Source organism: Malaclemys terrapin, chromosome 7 (genome assembly GCF_027887155.1).
Source record: "Malaclemys terrapin pileata isolate rMalTer1 chromosome 7, rMalTer1.hap1, whole genome shotgun sequence".
NCBI classification, from domain to species: Eukaryota; Metazoa; Chordata; order Testudines; family Emydidae; genus Malaclemys; species Malaclemys terrapin.
In genome coordinates, this window is record NC_071511.1 from 109,719,431 (window position 1) to 109,738,210 (window position 18,780).

Below are 18,780 nucleotides of genomic sequence, written 5' to 3' on the forward strand. Positions count from 1 at the left end.
TTACTTGTTACATGATCATTTGTTACACCATATTCATGGCTGTAACCTTAGAGTTAAAGCAGCTCCCATTTTGTAAAGGTTGCGCTAAGCAACTATATATTTTATTTTCCCATTGATACATTTCTTATGAGTGATACATTGATAATTGCATATATGGACACTATATATTAATCAGTGAGTTTAGTAAACCTATGTTAGTTGTGAATCAAATCTCCTTCCCTCTTTGTCCATTACAAATACTATCTAAATTATATGTCAACTTGTTGTACTCAAGTCAGTTTCAGGCTTTGCTTAAGGTTAGTGTCCTATTGGATTTTGAGCATTTACTGTCAACGGCTATCAGTACAATGGTTTCTATGATTCATTGTAACAGATGCACTGGAGGTGAAAATCCTGGTGGAGGTAATCTAGTTCCAAAACCCACTGATTGCGACAATGTATTAAAAAATTTATGTTGTGATTGGTTCTCTAGTTGAAGACATTTTCTTCTCTGATATCTTCTTCAAAATCTCAAAACCAGTTCTGACTGGTGGATAGAGAAAATGGTCGCTTTGGAGCATGCTTGCCTTTTGCCAAAAATGCTATATATTCTAGGAATACTTTCGAGAACCCAGTTGCTCCTGGAATCCGAGGTAGCTTTAATTGCCTACAAAAATATTTTTTCATCTGTGCTTTCATCTTGACTTGAAAACTGCAACTATTTTGCATGTAGATCTTGCATCTATTAACTATTCCCTTTGTCTAGATCTGTTTACTATATATTGCGCTATGCTTGGAAGACCACTTTAAAGCTACAGACAGCAGTGACCACTTGCTTGGAGATGTTAGCTATGTGTAGAGTATGTTACTCCAGTGCTTCAAAGATTGCAGTGGCCACCTCTTTGCTTCTGGGTGCAATTCAAGTGCTGATGTTAATATGTGAAGCCTTAACTACCCAAGGCCAGCCCTCCATATTCTCTTTCTAATAAGTAAATGAAGCAAGGTTCCGGGCGGGAAAATACATGATTATGTGACTGAAAACTCTCAATGCATTATAAATAAGTAGAGGTGTGCGTGAACTGGATTTTTTGCTTTGGGGAGAGTGTCACAAATTTGAATTTTCTTCTATTCTGGAAGAAAACCGAAGTCTTTGAAACTTTATAGAAGCTAAAATTAGGAAAAAGTTGATCAAGACATTTTGTTTTGACAAAATCTAAACATTTCTTTCTGATTTTGACTTCATTTTATAATATGAAATAAACTGAAAAAAGTAATTTCAAAATGGAAAATCAGAACATTTCAAAAAGTTTGAAATAGGATGTATTGACCTTAAAATGCTTTTTTGTTTTTATTTTTAGTTTCTAAATGAATTTTTGTTAAAAGGCAGCACACTTCCTCAACATGTCATGCTTTTGATGAATCGGCGTTTTTCAAAGGAAAAATGTTCTGTAGGAAAATTTCCAACCAGCCCTACACATGGAGGGCCAGAATTAGTGTTCCTGGGTGGTCTTGATTCTGGTATTTCCTGACCTTTGGGTGCTTGAGTTTCCAATCTTAACTTTCTTTTAACGTAGGTTTTTGTATATAATTTCCTGGGTTATTTTAAAAAGAGGAAAAATAAATTGTATTATGTGCAATTGTAGGGTATTGAACGTTCAGGAACTTTAGCATTAAGGCTCTCTCAGAGCAAAATACAGACAAGAAATGGTGATATTTGACAGTTTATAACACAATTAAATCTGAAAGGATTTTAAGGGAGATAACAAAAGTCTCCTTTCTGACCCCAGGGTCATCATTCTACCAAATTTCAAGTTCCTGCTGCAAACTATAGTGGCAGTAGATCTCTTCTTGGGGGGGGGAGTCAAAACATATTTATAATGGAAAATGTTAGGCAATATGAATATAGAGTTTGCCTCCACTCCTTGTATCATAAATTTGCTACTGTATCAACCTTCAGCTTTCCTTTTTCTTGCTTAAGCAGTGGAAGCCTATAATCAGACCTTTTAGTATGTAGAAAGATGCTAATGAAATCAGTGCTGCAAAGATTTATTTACAGACTTAACAAAATTATTCACTTATTTGTACTGAACTTGCGTGGTGGTTATGTGGGTTTGGTAAGCCAAAGGAAATGATTCAAGCCATAAAGTAAGAGGAGAAATTACTAAAGGTAGGAAAAAGTAAGTATAGATGTGACCTCTGTAATGAATAGCAATTTAACAAGATGTTCTGATCACTGACCAAAAGTATATTGCAATGTATATTTTGAAGAACTTTACCCCGAATAGTGAATTTTGTGCAACCCTCCATTAAATAAGTTTTAAAAAAGTATTGATTTTTTTTTTCTTTTGCTGTCAGATGAATACAGTATCATTTAAAACAGGAATTCTATAGATCAAGAACACTATAGCTCTTCAGACAAACTGTAATAAATGGAATTTTGTTCACTGATTATGTTTTGAAATGTTTTTAGAGTTACACATTTTTATTTGTCTTTGAGTGACTAGGAAGAAGAAGTGGTTTATGAACTTGTGATATTGTTTGGAGATGTGAGTAATTTTCATGTTGGAAAAGCTAAGTGTGGTTAAAATCCACTCCATTTTTTTTAGGAGCATTAATCTTAGTTTTCTGCAGTAAACTACTATAAACCTTGCATGCACTAAGATAATATATATGAAAATATTGGCTTCTTGTGTTAAATACACAACTGTGTATTTAGAAATCAACTTGAGATCAAACTCAGATGAACCATTCACTGAAAAGAACATTTAAACTATGATATTGTCATCTCCTTATTTTTCTTCATCTCAGAAAGACATTCAGTGGCTGCCAATATATAAATATTAGAACTTGCCTCTGAGCTACAGAGGCTATGAAATTGATAGAGTAAGGTAGTTGCTAGGAGAGAGTAAATAATTCACTGTCGTACTATTGCAAGCAGACAGCCATATTATATTACTATTATGAGAAATCATTACAACAGTGTTGTTTGATTTATAACTGAATTAGATTTGGCTGACGCATCGAGCTTATTCGCTCCTCCCCTCGTGCTCCTTCAGACAAATGAGTTAAGTCAACTAGTATCCAAAAACACTCTACAATTCAATAACATTTTGCTTTCCAATGTGAGCTAGAGGAATTAGTTTCCCCAGTTCCTGTGGCTTTGCTAGGCAATGTTAGCAGAATATCAAAATACGCAGTGCAAACTTTTCTTTTATTAGTTATTATAGTTTCAACACCAAACAGAGGGATGTGATCAAGTGTATGTGCACTAACTGGTCCAGGAGAATAAGGTGTTAATGCCAGTTTACCCCTCTGCTTATGCAGGTGCTCAGGGGAAAGGTTGAGTGGCTCTCTTGAGACAGGGATTGGGAAGAGAGAGGGATTGGGAATTTCCCTGGGGCATAGGAGTCAAGGAGAGGTCCAAGAACAGAGCAGAACCCGATGGATATGATTTCCTGATGTGTGGCTTTGTTTACTTAGTTTAAAAAAAAAAAAGTGTGAATCAGAATAAAAATTGAGTTCAGGAGGAAGTGTTCAGGTGGTGTATAGTGATTTATCCGTATGTCTCCCATTGTTGTTACTGCAGTCTAGTTGTAGCTGTGTTGGTGCTAGGATATTCAAGGTGGAAGAGGTAATACCTTAGATTGGACCAACTTCTGTTGGTGAGAGAGACAAGTTTTTGAGCCACACATTGCTCTTCTTCAGCTCTGGGGAAAGATACTCTGAGCGTCACAGCAAAATGCAAGGTGGAACAGATTGTTTAGTGTAAGTAGTGAGCACATATTATAAGTGACCCTTCAAGGTAGAGTGGCCTGCTAACACCTCTGCAGACATAGGACAAAAAGATGGGGTTAGCGGGTTACAGATTGTTGTAATAAATCATAAATCCAGTGTCTGTTCAATCCATGATTTTTAGTGTCTAGCAGAATTTAAGCTCCCAGGCTCAACTTTTGAAAGTGTTGTGCAGGTTTCCTTTGAGGATGAGGACTGATAAGTCAAATGTGGCGTGATCGCTTTGTGAAGTGTTTACCCACAGGTAATGTGGTATTTTTGTCTTTTATCATTTTCCTGTGAGTTCGTTCAAGGGCGTAGTGATTGTCTGGTTTCACCCACATAGCAGTGGTTGGGGAATTTAGTGCACTGGAGGAGGTATCCCACATGTTGTCATAGGCATGTGAAGGGGGTGTTGATTATTGTTGCAGTAGAGAGAGAGATGTCTGCAGGTTTTGCATCTGTTCTGGCAGGGTCTGGTGCTGCTGTCAGTTGGTGTGTCCTTGTCTGTGGGGAGCTTGCTTCTGATGATGACTTGGAGAGGTTGCGGGGTGGTTTGAAGGCCAGAAGTGGGGAGTCAGGAAAGATTTCTTTCAGGATGGGGTCCCCATTGAGTAGACGACGTAGTCTGAAATCCCATATAGGTTCCAATGTGGTAAGTGAGAACCAGGGTGTACAGTTGGAATTGGATTTATTTCTTTTATTGAAGCAGGTTCTCGTGGGGTATTTGGGTGGCCTATTCCATTATGCTATCTACTTCTGTGGTACAGTGTCCTGGAGGCAGGAATGGATATGTCCAATCACTTGAAGAAGAAAGAGACACCTACCTTTCCATAAGGTATAGTTCTTTGAGATGTGTTGCACATGTACATTCTATGACTCATTCTCCTTTCCTTCTCTATTGGAGTCTATCTGGTAAGAAGAAACTGAGGAGGGTTGGGGCAGCTCAGTCCCCTTATCTCCATGCAGTTGTGCATGACACCAGAGACCATTCGAGCTGCTCCAACAGATACCACTGAGGAGAAAAAGTTCTCCAGTAGCTGTGCATGAGGCGCGCGCACACACACCAGCAATGGAATGGACATGTGCAACACATAGAAGAACAATAGTTACAGAAACGTAGGTGGCAGTTTCTTCTCATGATGTGGCCTTTCACTACTTTGGACAGAAGAGTGGGTAGCTCCATTCCAGTTCTTGCTTGAGGTAAAATTATTTAAACTTTTTTCTTGGCCTTAAAGAAATATGTAGACACCAAATATCCTAGTTTTCCTGACTCTGGCAGCCAAGCTTTCAGCATTGTGTACAATTACCTTCTTTTAGTTAGCTGAGGTTTTTTTTTTTTTTCTCCCCTTACCATCTCTTTCTGCTCTGTCCACCACTCTTTGACCTATGAGATCCAGCCACCTTAGGACAATGGCTTCTCTCTTTCCCTCCACACCTCGCAGGGGAAGCTTCAGCAGTAGTTTGCTCAGTTGACTTCCTCTCTCTCCCTTATGGTCACTAGCAGCGACTTAGTTGTTTGGATCACCATACTCCTTAGCTGCAGTGGCTTATTGGTTTTGATTTCCAGTTCACTGAAACAGCCTTGGGCAAGCTATCAGCCATATGAACTGCAGCAATGAAGGTTCCTTCTCATGGCCTTGATGTATACACACCTGGTTATTAGATAAAGACGAATTGAGGGGATGCAGAGAAAAGCAACAAAGTTAGACACAGACTTCATGTATGATTTTAGGCCAGGTCACTTAGAACCTGACTCTTGTGATGCTCAGCGCTTATAGTTCTCAGTGAATTCTGCTGGAGTTCTGAGTGCTCAGCACCTCTGAAAAATCTCTGTGCCTGTGTCATCTGTTAAATAATACATCCCCACTTTACATGGTGGTTGAAACTAAATAATTCATATTTGAAAGGTGCACTACACTGTAAGTGCGAACTGCATTTATTGTGACTGTCAAAAGGAAAAGGCCAAAACAAGTGTTTTGAAGAGGATATATACTGACACTAAAAATGAATGGAAAGCTATCAGAAATGCTTCATGCAATCTCTTCCTCAACATCTTAACAATAAAAGACAGGAGTTGTATTTCATTTCTGGTGCGGTGTGCTAAAAACTTAACCTTCAATAAGTTAAATAAACATTAACAAGTGTGAAATTGTATCTTACTAAACAAGTAATTATTCTATGAACAGATCAGTTGTTGTTAACACTTATATTACATGCCTACTTTTTCCAGTAAGCCTAAGGATGATCCCATTTTATGACAGTTGACAAATGAACAATATTAAATTCTGATAACTTAGCGTAAATGTTAGTTGTTGTCTTTTGATGTGGAAATTCATTTTACCGGCAAAGTCATTTTGAACAACTGCTTATTTGATTAAAGATGATGTCCCCTGTTCTAGAATACTGTTAATTCTTAATTACTGCAACTGTAAACACCGTGTATGTATGTATGTGTCTGTTTTAAGTACCCATCCAGGCATCCAGTAGATTTAGCTGTAGAATAAATATTGAATGATTATTGGGTTTTTTTTGTTTTTTTTATTTTAGTAATGTTAAAATCTGAAAGAAAGAGGTAGCTTTTCCTGATGCTCTTGGTGATGTGTTGAAAGAAAATTATGCTCTCTGACAATGCTGACATGGTAGAAACCAAAATGACTTTGGTTGTATTGCTAATAAACATAAAATTAAAGGGATATAAATTAAAGCCTAAGTATAATTTGTGTGGTATTCATATATAGAACTCCATTAAGATTAGTGTGGACCTAAAGCTGAAATATTTCACTGTTTATTGAGTGAGTGTTTTCCCGTTTTAGACACTAGAAATTTAAGCAGAAGTAATGCAGTAACATTGTTACTGTAATAATACAGATATGAGAAGACCAGCAGGTTGCATTTGAAAGGGGTGCCGGTCATTAAACTTAAAGGGAAGATTTTTCAACATACTGAAATATACGAGTGGGTGCAATTTCAGGTTACAAGTCCAATGTCCTTATTCATTTGTCTTTTAAGGTAAATGAAAAGATTGACAAATACCTTTTATGTTATAAAACATTTAATGACACTTGGCTTTTAGGTACATTATTTTTGGCACCATTAGCCTCATTTTTCATTTGTGCCATCTCAAAACCAGGTAAATAAATTTCTGGCTAGAGAGTGCAAATTTTTGTGAAGATGATGATGATGATTGATTATTATTTTTAACAACTAAGTATCTTCTGTAAACTGTTGTGTGGTATTATGCCACTGTAGATATATCCCTGCTTCAAGACTTTTCCGCTATTGGTTATCTTTAAAAGATTTGAGGACTTATAGTTTAAATGTAGTTTTTAAAGAGTCTGGTTTTACTGTACTAATATGGTGTACTGTAGTTTTGTCTTATTTGTATTGACATTTATATTTTTTTATATTTTTCTTGCTCCTTTTTGTCCATCATATGTAGTAATCAGTGTGGCTGTTCTAAGATTTAGCCACATGCTATTTCTACAATGACATTGTTAGTTAATGTCACGTCTAGATTTTAAGTTTCTTTACAGCATTGTTTGTCTTTAAGAAAAACTCACAGCTGCAAGACAAACAAAACAAAATATGACATCTATACAAGTTAGAAAACATTTCCATACGTGATCGTAAAACTTGTAAGCAGTTTTCAGAAAAAAGCCAAAATGATGAGTTTTATTGCCCTGTTAGACCCACTGAAGCAAGAATTCTTATTTAACTTATTTGGGATATTTTATAATGACAAGCTCATAGAGGAAAAATAGTATGCCCCTCAGTTTCCACTGCTAAGGTAGTTGGTTAGCCTCCTTACCTTGTGCTTAGTTAAATGTTTGTCTTGGAAGAAAATAATTTAATAGCATACAAAAGATTCAGTGTCTGAAAAGGTGCAAAAAATATTACCAAAGTGGTCAAATAGTTTATTCATTTTTCCAGTTTTTTCATTACCTCCCTGAAAAGACAGTTGAACCAATACAGAAAATGAAGTCAGAAGTCCACAGTACGGCTGAGGGATTCATTCAGTTCTTTAGAAACCATATATCTGTGTAAGAAAACAATTAAAAAAGTTGATAGACCTTGATACTTGACATAGTTGACGTATCTTGTCTTCCAGATATCCCAATACACTGGTTCTATACTTTGGGTGTCTTGAGTTTCCTGTGAGAGCGTGGCCAAAAGTCCTATAGTTTAAGGTGTTTTTTGTTGTTGTTTTTATTTTGTTTTTGTTTGTTAAACAATCAAGGCTACTGAGGCTACCTCATACATCTATAGTTGAACCTTACACTGTTCCTCAGTCAGTTGGTGTATTAGTGCATTTGCTGACAGCTACCAAACACTACTCTCCCATGCCACTTTGTTTTTGATTGTTGGAAAAAGATTGGGCTTATACCCCTTATTTGCCTGACAGATTTTCTGAAAGCAAATGTCTAAGCTTTTTTCTTTTTTTGCATTGGAAGTTTTGTTGTCTGTCCTGGCAGACTGTGGAACTGGAGGTTAGTGAAATATTATCTCACGAGTTCAGAGAGCAAATACTGAGCAACTGATGGGAGAAGGGATTTTTAGTCAGACTATAAAACTTATTGGGAAAAGGTGTGGGTTTTTTTGTTGAAATCTAGTTAACTATGGTGGTAAATGTTTTGGGTAAAGGATGTCTCTGTTAAAAATTCAGTGTCCTGCTCCTTCAGTGAAAATTAGAGCTCAGGTTAAACACCTGAGACAGGTTCTGATGAGTCTCCCAGGAAAAACAGGGAAGACCAGACTTGACATTCCTGATGCTTTGGTGGTGAATATCAAGTAGGATTAAAAAAAACAAAACAAAAAAACCCAAAACATTTTTTAGGCCTTGTTTGCACGCTAAAGGTACAATAAGGGATGCCAGCTGTTCTTAAAACCCTGTGCTAGTCACCTCCAAGGGGAAATGTTTCTGTTTTTTGTCTAAGGTTTTTTTTTTTTTTCATGGTCTGTTCCTGTATTATTTCTTTTTATGAATTCAGGCTGGTCTCTTTCAATAGCTGAAGTGTACGTAGCAGCCATTTCCTTCCACAGTGTTCCTGTACAAGGAATTTGTTGGCTTTTCTCTGTACCTGAGTGAAATAGTTCCTTAAAGGCCTGGTGAATTTATATCAACACATATGAAGTCCTTACTGTCTGTGGGATTTTAGTCTGTTTTTTACTTGCCAATCGGTAGCACTTAAATTTGGGAATTACCCAGTTCTCTGAAAACCCTGCCCAATAATGCTCACCCTGCTACAACTACAGCAGGTCTGGAGGGAGAGGAAGATAAAAGAATAAAAAATTTGGCCTGGAAAGATGGGCCCACGGGGAGAATCCTGAGGAACCTCCATTTGGCTTGTATGGAGTTGTCTTCTCTCTCTGTGTGTTTGTAGTACCTGAAGAATGCCATCAGGGGGAACTGGCAAACAGTTTGAAGGAAGGAAAAAGCTCACTAGATGGATCTTCTGTCTGTAAAATTTCAGAAAGCCCGCAGAAAAGCTGTTTCTTCTGCAAGCTCCGTGCACCAGTTTCTGCAAGCAGCCTGCAGTGCAACGTTCAGCCCCCCTAAATCAAGCAGAACTGCAATATGTAAGAAGAGGGAAGAACTCATGAAAATATTCCGGAGCCACCGGTTAAGTGGACAGTGAGCTGTCTTTGTGGGTGAAGATAGATCACATTAGTTTTCAGGGCTGAGAGTTTGGCACCTTCCATTTAAAATGTTAAAACTCTGTTCAAAGATTAAGTTCACAGATAACTCTTTTTTCCCCAAGGGAAAATGGCAGCTATTAATCTGCCTCTGTCTTTGAAAATGAATTGCAAAGATAAGCAAACAACTAACACTGTCAAAAAATAAACTTTGCCTTCCCTTTGAAGAGCTCAAATCACTATACAATCATTAACGTGAAGCGAGACTGAGTGCTAACCCTTTCCCCATACCTGCTATATACATTATGGTTACTATTTTGCTTTTAAAGATGTTGTTAGATGTAGATGTCATTTCCCCATAACATCGGATACAGCTCATAATTTCCCACCAAAATTCAGAAATCTTATTTTTCTAGAAGTATGTATTTGTCTTCTCTATTGGTTTCTTTGGGTTAAAACAAAAACTTCCCTATGTTCTTTCTATACCTTTTTTAAAGTATTGCTTTCTTAATGTGGCTTTTTGGTAGTATATTCATCTATTTTTTTTATTTTCAGTTGTATTTTGTTTTAAATTAATTCCCCAAAAGTTTTTTGGTAGTGGTAGGCAATTTATAATAATAATTGGATTATGATAAATTAATGTAGCACTCATTTTATAATTGTTTACTGTATAAAAGACTGAAAGCTATTGATTTATCTGAGGTTAACATTAGAAAAGTTTGCACTTGCCAAAAGATGTCCAGTAATATTTGCAAATAACTGTTGATAAATGGTTTCTGCTAAATAAATGCAGGCACTGTGGCCACTTACCTGCTGCACTTGGGGCAGCACTTTAGAAATGTGTTTGTAATTGTCTTGCATATGAGAATGAACTTGAATTATGCATTCATGGCTAACTTCAGACCTCCTCTTCAAATTGGGTAATTCTGAACCCAAAAAAGATACCTTTTGTTTTGCTGGTCAGATTGCATTTTTTATGAATGTGAATAGCAGATGTGGGCTTCCATCAACCTTTCTGCCTCTCACCAGTCCCACTGCTGCCAAAAACTACACCATCATTGAATTACTTATTTACCATTACAGTAGAAAACATGGCACTGCTAGTTTTAGAGATATTCTTATGTAAAATATGTTGATGGAGAGCTTGCTTGCTTGTTTGGGCTATTTGTTAATATTTGTCTATATCTTCACTATCATTCTTTTTTGGTGAATTTGAAACACTGATCTGGTGAAGCCTACTTCCTAATTGCAATTATTATATAGTTTGCTGTTAACTGAAAATCATGTGGAACTGAAAGGTAAACAGAAGTTATCTAAATGTTTACATTTAGATTGGAAACTAAGTTTTGTAAATTTACTTACAGTGGGTTATGCGCCTGGATTATATTAAACAGTTTGTGTTGATTTTTCTGAAATGATAAATATGGAGTTCATTAAATCTTAGATCTGCAGGTTCTATGGAACAATCAGTTCCTTGCTTCTTTAAAATAATTGACTTTCTTATGTAAAATGTCAGGAAAGTTAAATGAATAGATATATCATTTAATATGAAAGCTTTAGCAGATATGAATAGATGAGGAAAGTAATGTGCAATAATTAGATAAGAAATCAAGTGGATGACTTGGAATAGTTAGTTTCCCATAAGACTGTGAAATAATTCTAGGTTATTACTTCTCCAGTAGAAAGGCTGCTTCTGTGTTTCCAATATTTTCTTGGAAGCTGACTTTTTTATCTTTAATGATATGGGGTAGCTGTGGTAGCGAGAGTGCATTTCTGAAAAACAGTATCTAGATAACTGTGGCAACATATACTCTCTGGCGAGTGGCAGTTTTGGCTGTGGAAACTAAGTCTTACATTAAGATAAAAAAAAGTTTTCTAAAATCAAATGAATTGCACAGCAGGGCCTTAATCGATAAAACTGTTTGAAAAGTGTCTTTGGCTCAGCTTACTGACCCATAGGGTATAACTTGCACCATAAAGCTAGAGTTACAGATTAAGAACTATTGGGGGTCTTCTGACATCAAAATTAACAACACATGTTGTTGTTGTTTTTTTTTTTTCTGGTGCCAGAACCTTCTAAAACTATTGGCTATAATGATTGATATCAAGGTCATGGAAAACAGACAAGCAATGTAGGAATTTATAAATCTCTGCTCTCTTTCTAGCCTGTGTGCCTCAACTTTGAATGGCTCTATGGAAAACATAAAACATGTGCTTTTTTTCAGAATCCAGAAGTAGAATTGGAATATTACAACCATACATTTTCCCATGCCTCTGCAATAAAACTCAGAATTACTCAGGGTGTTGAACCAATCCTTGTGAGCATATCTGAAAGGGCTAATTATAGACAACACACAGTTCCCTTGTCCTCAGCAGCTGTTTATAGACATTCCTTAAAGCACATGTCTAAATATTTACCATTCATTTGTAGGTTAACATGATATTATGTGTTTGGGAGAAAATGTAAACAAAATTAGTGCCCTAGGAAAGATCTTAAATTTTATTTCTGTTGAGCTCTTTTCTCATATACCATAATGCAGGGTTATGACTGACTACTCAGTTTGTACTTCACTGATTCTCCAATTAGTGTATTGCAGATTTATGCAGCTTCAGGGGGCTAGAGTCAATTTTTAAGTGATCTGTTTTACAGCAGTTTGACTGTACAAACACTCACTTTCATAAGTAAGGGTTTATTTAGGATATGTATAGCACTTTGGCCTAAGGTCAACAATGCCAGTGTAGTTTACATGTTGACAATGTTGGCATTTTTCTACCTTATTCTGTTCTAAGAAAGATCATTTGCTGTGGGAAGTCTGTTTATTGATGATACCGTACATATACTCCTTCATCCTTTGCCTACATAAATCATAGTAAGTTCATTAGGGGAGGAGTGAATCAAACTGGGCAACATAACGCTATCTGTTAAATAAATTGATTATATTTTAAAAAATCATTTTGGGATAAACTGATACCTGTTGTATCTTTAAAATATTGACAAATACCTGTTGTGCAAAATAAGTAAAAGTTATGCTGCTTTATTTAGAAGATAAATGGCATTAGGTAAATTACATTATTGTACATTCGCAGTCTTTTTTTGAAATCTTGAACACGATCACAATCTGTCTGAGTTTCTTCTTTTACGTCAAACTGTTTGTGGCACATCAGTATATGTTGAACAAAAACTCTAGTTTTGATAACACTTGCACTTTCCGGAAATTGGCTTTCATGGAACTGAGAGGCACATTTATGACTATGATGTTCTGCTTGTAAAAGTTAAGATTTAACCAATCTCTTCCACCAAACAGGAAGGCCAAGAAAAAGGTGCTTTAGTGATAAGGATGATAGGAAAAGCCGCACCACTAGTGAGGAGGATGGAGGAGCAAAAGATATGGGGTTGGGAAGAGGAACTTTGAGCTTGTGCAGGGCATGGATTTAGAATAAAAGAAACTATAATTTAATGTAACTTTCCTTAGTCCCTTCTGGCAATTTTGTATTTTCTCCTGAGTTTTGTATTTGACAGAAGATTTCAAATGTGTTGTAAAATTAGTTCAAGTTTTATTTTCCAGTAGTGGTAAATAAGAAATACAGTGGTATATTTTTCAATGATTTGTTTTGGAAAACTGCATAGATTTCAGTGTATTCAAATTAATAGAGAAAATTTAACTTCAGTGCTAACATTCTCTTGTTTCTGTTTTGTGTGTTCTGTTTGTTCTGACCATTCTCTGGGGACTGTGCTTCCGTTAAATCCCTCCAATGCAGTTCACAAGATTCCTCTGCGATTCTCCACTTGAGGTATGAATTTAATCCTAATTCTAAACTTTGTAATTGTTTAATGCCAGGGTATATTGGTTTCTTCAATCTTCTGTAAACTGTACTTCTACCAGATCATTATCTAGGTATTCCAATAAGAGGATTATCTGTAAGGGGCATAGGCTGAGATTTTCAAAGGAGCGTATGGGAGAGGCACATTCTTCCTTTGAATTTCCGTGGGAGTTAACTCCTTCAGGCTCTTTTGATAAACCCACCCATTGACTCTGGTATACACAATACACCTATATTTTAGTATTGGGGATTGCATATATTGAGGCAAAACCCGGTAGCCCTTGGTCAAGCAAAGCTCTTCAGGATTGTAGAATCAGGTCATGAAAGCATACTAAAATGTCTACATTTCTGATTGATTTAAGTTAATTTTAAAAAATTGTGGTTAGATTTTTTTTTTTTTTTTTTACTTTTTTAATAATGGCCAGGTGTCCGATTGAAAGTTATAACTATCTTAGGATGCCATGCTATCTTTTCCCTCTTCTCTTTAGTAATACCCACTAATGCAGAATCTATCCATAGTCTGGGAGAGAAAGTTATCAAATGATTAAGGGCATCATTAGTGCCCCTCAAACATTATAGTGGGTAGGGCCTTCTGTCCCTGCATTCCAGCAACATCAACTTCATTGTCAGTCCAGCAAGGTCTCTGGGAATATTTTGAGGGGGACTAAAGGGGCAGAAGTTAAGTAAAATTCTAAAGTTTTAATTGTGTTAATCTGATTTCCCCCGCCCCCACACAGGACATTTATCATTCAGTGCTACTTAGGACACCTGGTATTCTAAAGACCAGGCTTACTTTATATACTAATTATGAAACCTATTCTACAGTAATATCATATGTTAATGGTACCAAGCCTCAGTGAGTGTTTGTCTATACAAAAGGATGGTTTAACAAGTGAGGAGCTGTGTGTCTTATTTTAAATTGATTATGTTAATGTTTATCAGTTGCAGTGTCTGGTTTTTATCCTCTTAACTGATTCTCTGACTCTGTTACTACAGTACAAATCCAAGATAAACAAAAAATAAATTTAATAATTGAGGAATATGCCCGTTCGGTTCTATGTTGCAATTAACTTCCTCAGCCATCAACAAACTCCTTTCTCTGCCTTTCTTAAGTGCACAGCCCTTAGCCACTTTTGGGCACACACCATGTAATAAGGTTGCTGTTGCTCACTAGATCTGTGAAAGAGATCTTTTTTTAAAATAGGTCATCCTCATTTTTTACTTAAAAGGGATGCAAATGGTAAATTGGTTATTGCATCAGTTGGCTTTGCAGAAGTTTGGCTAGCATGATTGTTTTATTCCGGTCATCTCAATCCATTGTTGTGACCTCGTACAATAAGACTTGAACCTTTTCAAGATCCACTCTTTTAATGTTGGTGCCTGCATGCCAAACCAGGATGGCTGTTACCAGGAAAATCTTTGTGTAAGTGAAAATTTTCACAAGATGTTGAAAGCACAATAGTTTACAGGGCCTAACAGGCTCTAAGATCTTTACTGTGCTCACATGCTTATGATTATATGTGACCACCAATTTTCTGTTCCTTTGCTCTCATTGCTGGCAGAAGTTTTTAGCACAGCCTGACAGCTAGTCCCCTAGCTGGTTCCTAAATGCATGCTTGTTACATGGCTCTTCTGCTGGTTTAAAGTAAGTTCACTAGCAGGTTTCTGGAAAATGGCTAATCTGTCAGCCTCAGTTTGTTTAATATCCCTTTTTCTTTTAAGAATTAAAACCATGGAAGAATACTGGAGGAGAGAGGGTGGGCTCGGGGAAAGAGGCTATGCATAACATCTCATGTCATACTTTGGGTTATGATGTCAATACAAGTAAATTAGAAATGAGCAAAAAACTCAACATTAAGAAATATTTTCAGAAAGATTTTTTACCGTTTTGGCAGTTTGTTTGTAAAAACTGGTTTATTGTGAAATAAAGGAAAATTAAGTGAACACATCACGTTTTAATCTTATCTGCTTTTGTTCTAAAGAGGAATCCAGGACTAGTGACTAAGAATTGAGAAAGGAGTTCACAGTTTGGAATGATGATTGAGATTATTTCATTTCCAGAACAAATACTGGGAAACAAAAATGTGGTACTGTCTTTGTTGTATGTCTTAAAGAGTTAACAACCACATGATGGTAATGAAATTGTCAGGTTATAGTAATTACACCAGTAATTTGATATGTTGCAGTTTGAATGAAGCCATGTGTGGAGAGTTTGTTACTTTTCTCTGCTGAATCCACCCCCTTTACATTCCTGCAAGCTGAAGACTAATAGAGCTCATTAGACTTTATAGGAAAAGGGCTTTTATCACCTCGTCAAGTCAGGCAGCAGATTTCCATTATATTTCTAATTTTGTATGGCTACATAGATGCTGATGTACGCTTTCCTGCTAGGTTTATGCTAGTATTCTTTCTTACAGACATTTTTTATTGACATTTCGAAGCTTGAATTAAATTTTGTGTGGCACCACTTACAGATGTCTTCAATTAGATGAAGTTAAATAAAAGGGGTTGTATATCTGAGGCCAAAGGATTCTTGAAATTCTCTATTCTGAAACAATTTCCACAAGTCAATCCAGTAGGATGCAGCTTCTTCCATTTTGAGAAAAAAAAATTCAAAGCAAAACAAAACCTTATGTGAGTTTGAATTTCTTTTGAATTTTTAATCTGTATTAGCTGCAGCAAGTACCTATAGTAAAATAGTCTTCCCACTCATTTTATACTTCCTTCCTTTATTACTTAATTCAATCTTGAGGTATTGCCATCAATTCTTAAACATGAATTAAAATATTATTTCCTTCGAGATATAGTAAGTGACAGGGGAAGAACAGACAACTCTCTAGCAAAAAATACAACTCTAAAGAGAACCATCCTATTTTCCCCACTAAGACTATATAAAAAGCATTCAGCTCTTTATCACTGCTAAAGATTTTGGTGCCTTTGGTGCCCCTTCAGTCTGTCTAGACAAGAGCAAGATTGATGGTGTGGTACAATGCATAGCGATCTGCCATATAAATATTAGCAGAATAGCTAAGAATTATTCGATGAGTACAAATAAGCATATCAGTGATTACACTCTCTTGTGGTACTCTTTGGTGTTTACTTGGAGAAAATGCAATGCTCTTAAAACAGAAAGTTGCAATGTCAAGTAAGAGTTTGTACATGAAGTTCTCTCTGCACTGAAATGAGAACCTTACAAAAATACCAAGATTGGGGATGAAAGTAGGACTACAGTAAATGATCTTATGAAGTTCCAAATGGTTGTGATGTTGGCAAATCTTTATTAAGCATAGCTGTTAAATAGATTTTTGGTAATCTGCAAATCTTAGTCAGTTGTTATCTCTTTGTTACCCTCATTAGTTTGCTTTTCCCCCTTTTACAAGCCTTCCTATGTGTCCTCTTCCCAGGCTACTATGTTGCTTCTTTATAGTCTTTTTGCCCTGTCTTTCCCTCGCTTTGTCTCATCACCTCATTTCAGGTTCAGAACTTCGTGCAAGACACCTGTTACTAGCATTGACAGTGCTGTGCCATAGATTTGCCATCAGCCTTCTAAAGTGCACCAGTCAAACTAGCTTTCAGAGCAGGCACAGCTTACATGTTTTGCCAAACCTTCAGGGTGAGGAATGAATGTGCTTGTGACCACTGGTTTTCTGTCTGGACAACTATTTTCTTCCCTTGACCGCCCCTTCTAAAAATATTTAAACATGCTACTTCTTTAATCCCCATCCTCCACCCCAAAAAAGTCATGGGTTACTATTTAAGAAGTTAAATTTAAGGGTTGATTTATTATGAAATGCTTAAAATACGTGGTTTATATTTTAGAATAACAGAACTAAGAAAAAGTTTGTGCTCCAACACAAATTCTAACTTTTATATCTGACCTTTTATATTCATGCTGTTCAGAAAACATCTGATAGTCAATACATTTCTGATGTTTTAGAAAAACTAAGATTAATGGGATTGGTATATAAGGTAATTCTATATTGTATCCTTTTAGCCCTTACTTACAATTTGTGATAAAAATAACTGATTTTTTTTTTAATGTCAGTTTTCTGTGCAGTTTCTTCCTGTCTTCTATCAGAGGGGTAGTTGTGTTAGTCTGTATCCTCGTTCTTCCTGTCTTCACTGGTCACAAGGCCAAGACCAATCAATACAAAAACTTTTCACCCTCCTTATTCAGCTCATCACGTTTTTGTCCATCCTCTTCTCTCCCCAGTCTTTAGATGCATTGCTGTGTAGTGGCCATCATCTTTAACTCTTCGTTTAACCAGTTTTAGTGCTAAGTGACTACAGCTGAGGAGACATTGGTTGTGAGTTTTTTCCTTTTAAGATCTTATCCTTCACCTTTCCCCCCACATACAGATGGAGACATTGGTAAATGGCTTGTCTAGTTTTTGTAAAGTCTAGCACAAACTTCCTCGTTGCTGGACTTTACAAAAACTAGACAAGCCATTTACAACACACATTTTGCTTCTCTACAAAGGAAAAAGTACACTAAATTATCTAAACTACTACATGCCACAAGGGACCACAACAGTAGTGGCCTTAACAATATTGTTAATTTATCCAGCTATATTCTTAGCCCAGCTGAAGAGTCTGTCCTGTCTTGGGGCCTCTCTTTCTGCCCCTCCACCCCCACAAACATGATACAGTTCTGTGGTGACCTGGAATCCTACTTTTGACATCTCTGACTCAAGGAATGTTTCCAACACACCTCTGAACAGCATGCTAATCCACAGAAACCTTCCTACCAACACTACAAAAAGAAGGATTCTGTGTGGACTCCTCCTGAAGGTTGAAACAACAGATTGGACTTCTATATAGAGTGCTTCCGCCGAAGTGCACGGGCTGAAATTGTGGAAAAGCAGCATCACTTGCCCCATAACCTCAACCGTGCAGAACACAACGTCATCCACAGCCTCAGGCACAACTCTGTCAGCCTTTTTGATTATGATGTCAAAGGAGATGCATTTTTGATTGCACCCATATCAGCAAATCTTTCATTCTCACACAAATGAATCATTGATTTTTTTTTTTCATATTGATACCTAATATTAGCATTTGTGACCTGGTAGCCTCAACCTTCCGGGGAGGGGACTAATTTAGTTTATTTTTGTATAAAACTTCAACTTGTTGACTGGGAGTATGGTGTGATATATTCAGATATCCCACACTGTTGTGTTTGGGGATTTAAATTATTTAGTTGTTCTCCCTGTGAATGTTAAAGTTGTTCAAACTTAGAGATTTGCTGCAGAGCATATTCTATTAGGACATTCTTATTTCTATCACTCTACCTCTCTTCGTATGTTTAGCTGATACAAAAAACTTCCTGGGACTGTTTTACCCTTTTCCCTGCCTGTTTTTTAAATTAAAATGTGATACATTTTCAAAAATATATTCAACTATTCTATTCAAACTAAATAACTGAATTTTGTTATCTTTTTTCTTTCTCATTATTTCCTGTGCTAAAAAACAGCAAACAAAACTGTCAAATGTATTGCACTAGATAATAAAATAAGGATATATTAACACGGGTTAATGAATGATCAGCGGTGGGACATGAGTTGTTCAGTT

At 36.4% G+C, this 18,780-nt stretch overlaps 1 protein-coding gene across 6 annotated transcripts in view; it reads left to right on the forward strand.

Moving 5' to 3' along the window:
* Positions 1-18,780, forward strand: part of ATE1 (arginyltransferase 1) — a 149,554-nt gene that overhangs the window by 39,321 nt on the left and 91,453 nt on the right. For all 6 annotated transcript variants that reach the window (XM_054034715.1, XM_054034714.1, XM_054034718.1 and 3 more), the window contains exon 8: positions 13,147-13,179. In XM_054034715.1, coding sequence (XP_053890690.1) covers positions 13,147-13,179 — 33 coding nt within the window. The remainder of the gene's footprint in view (positions 1-13,146; positions 13,180-18,780) is intronic.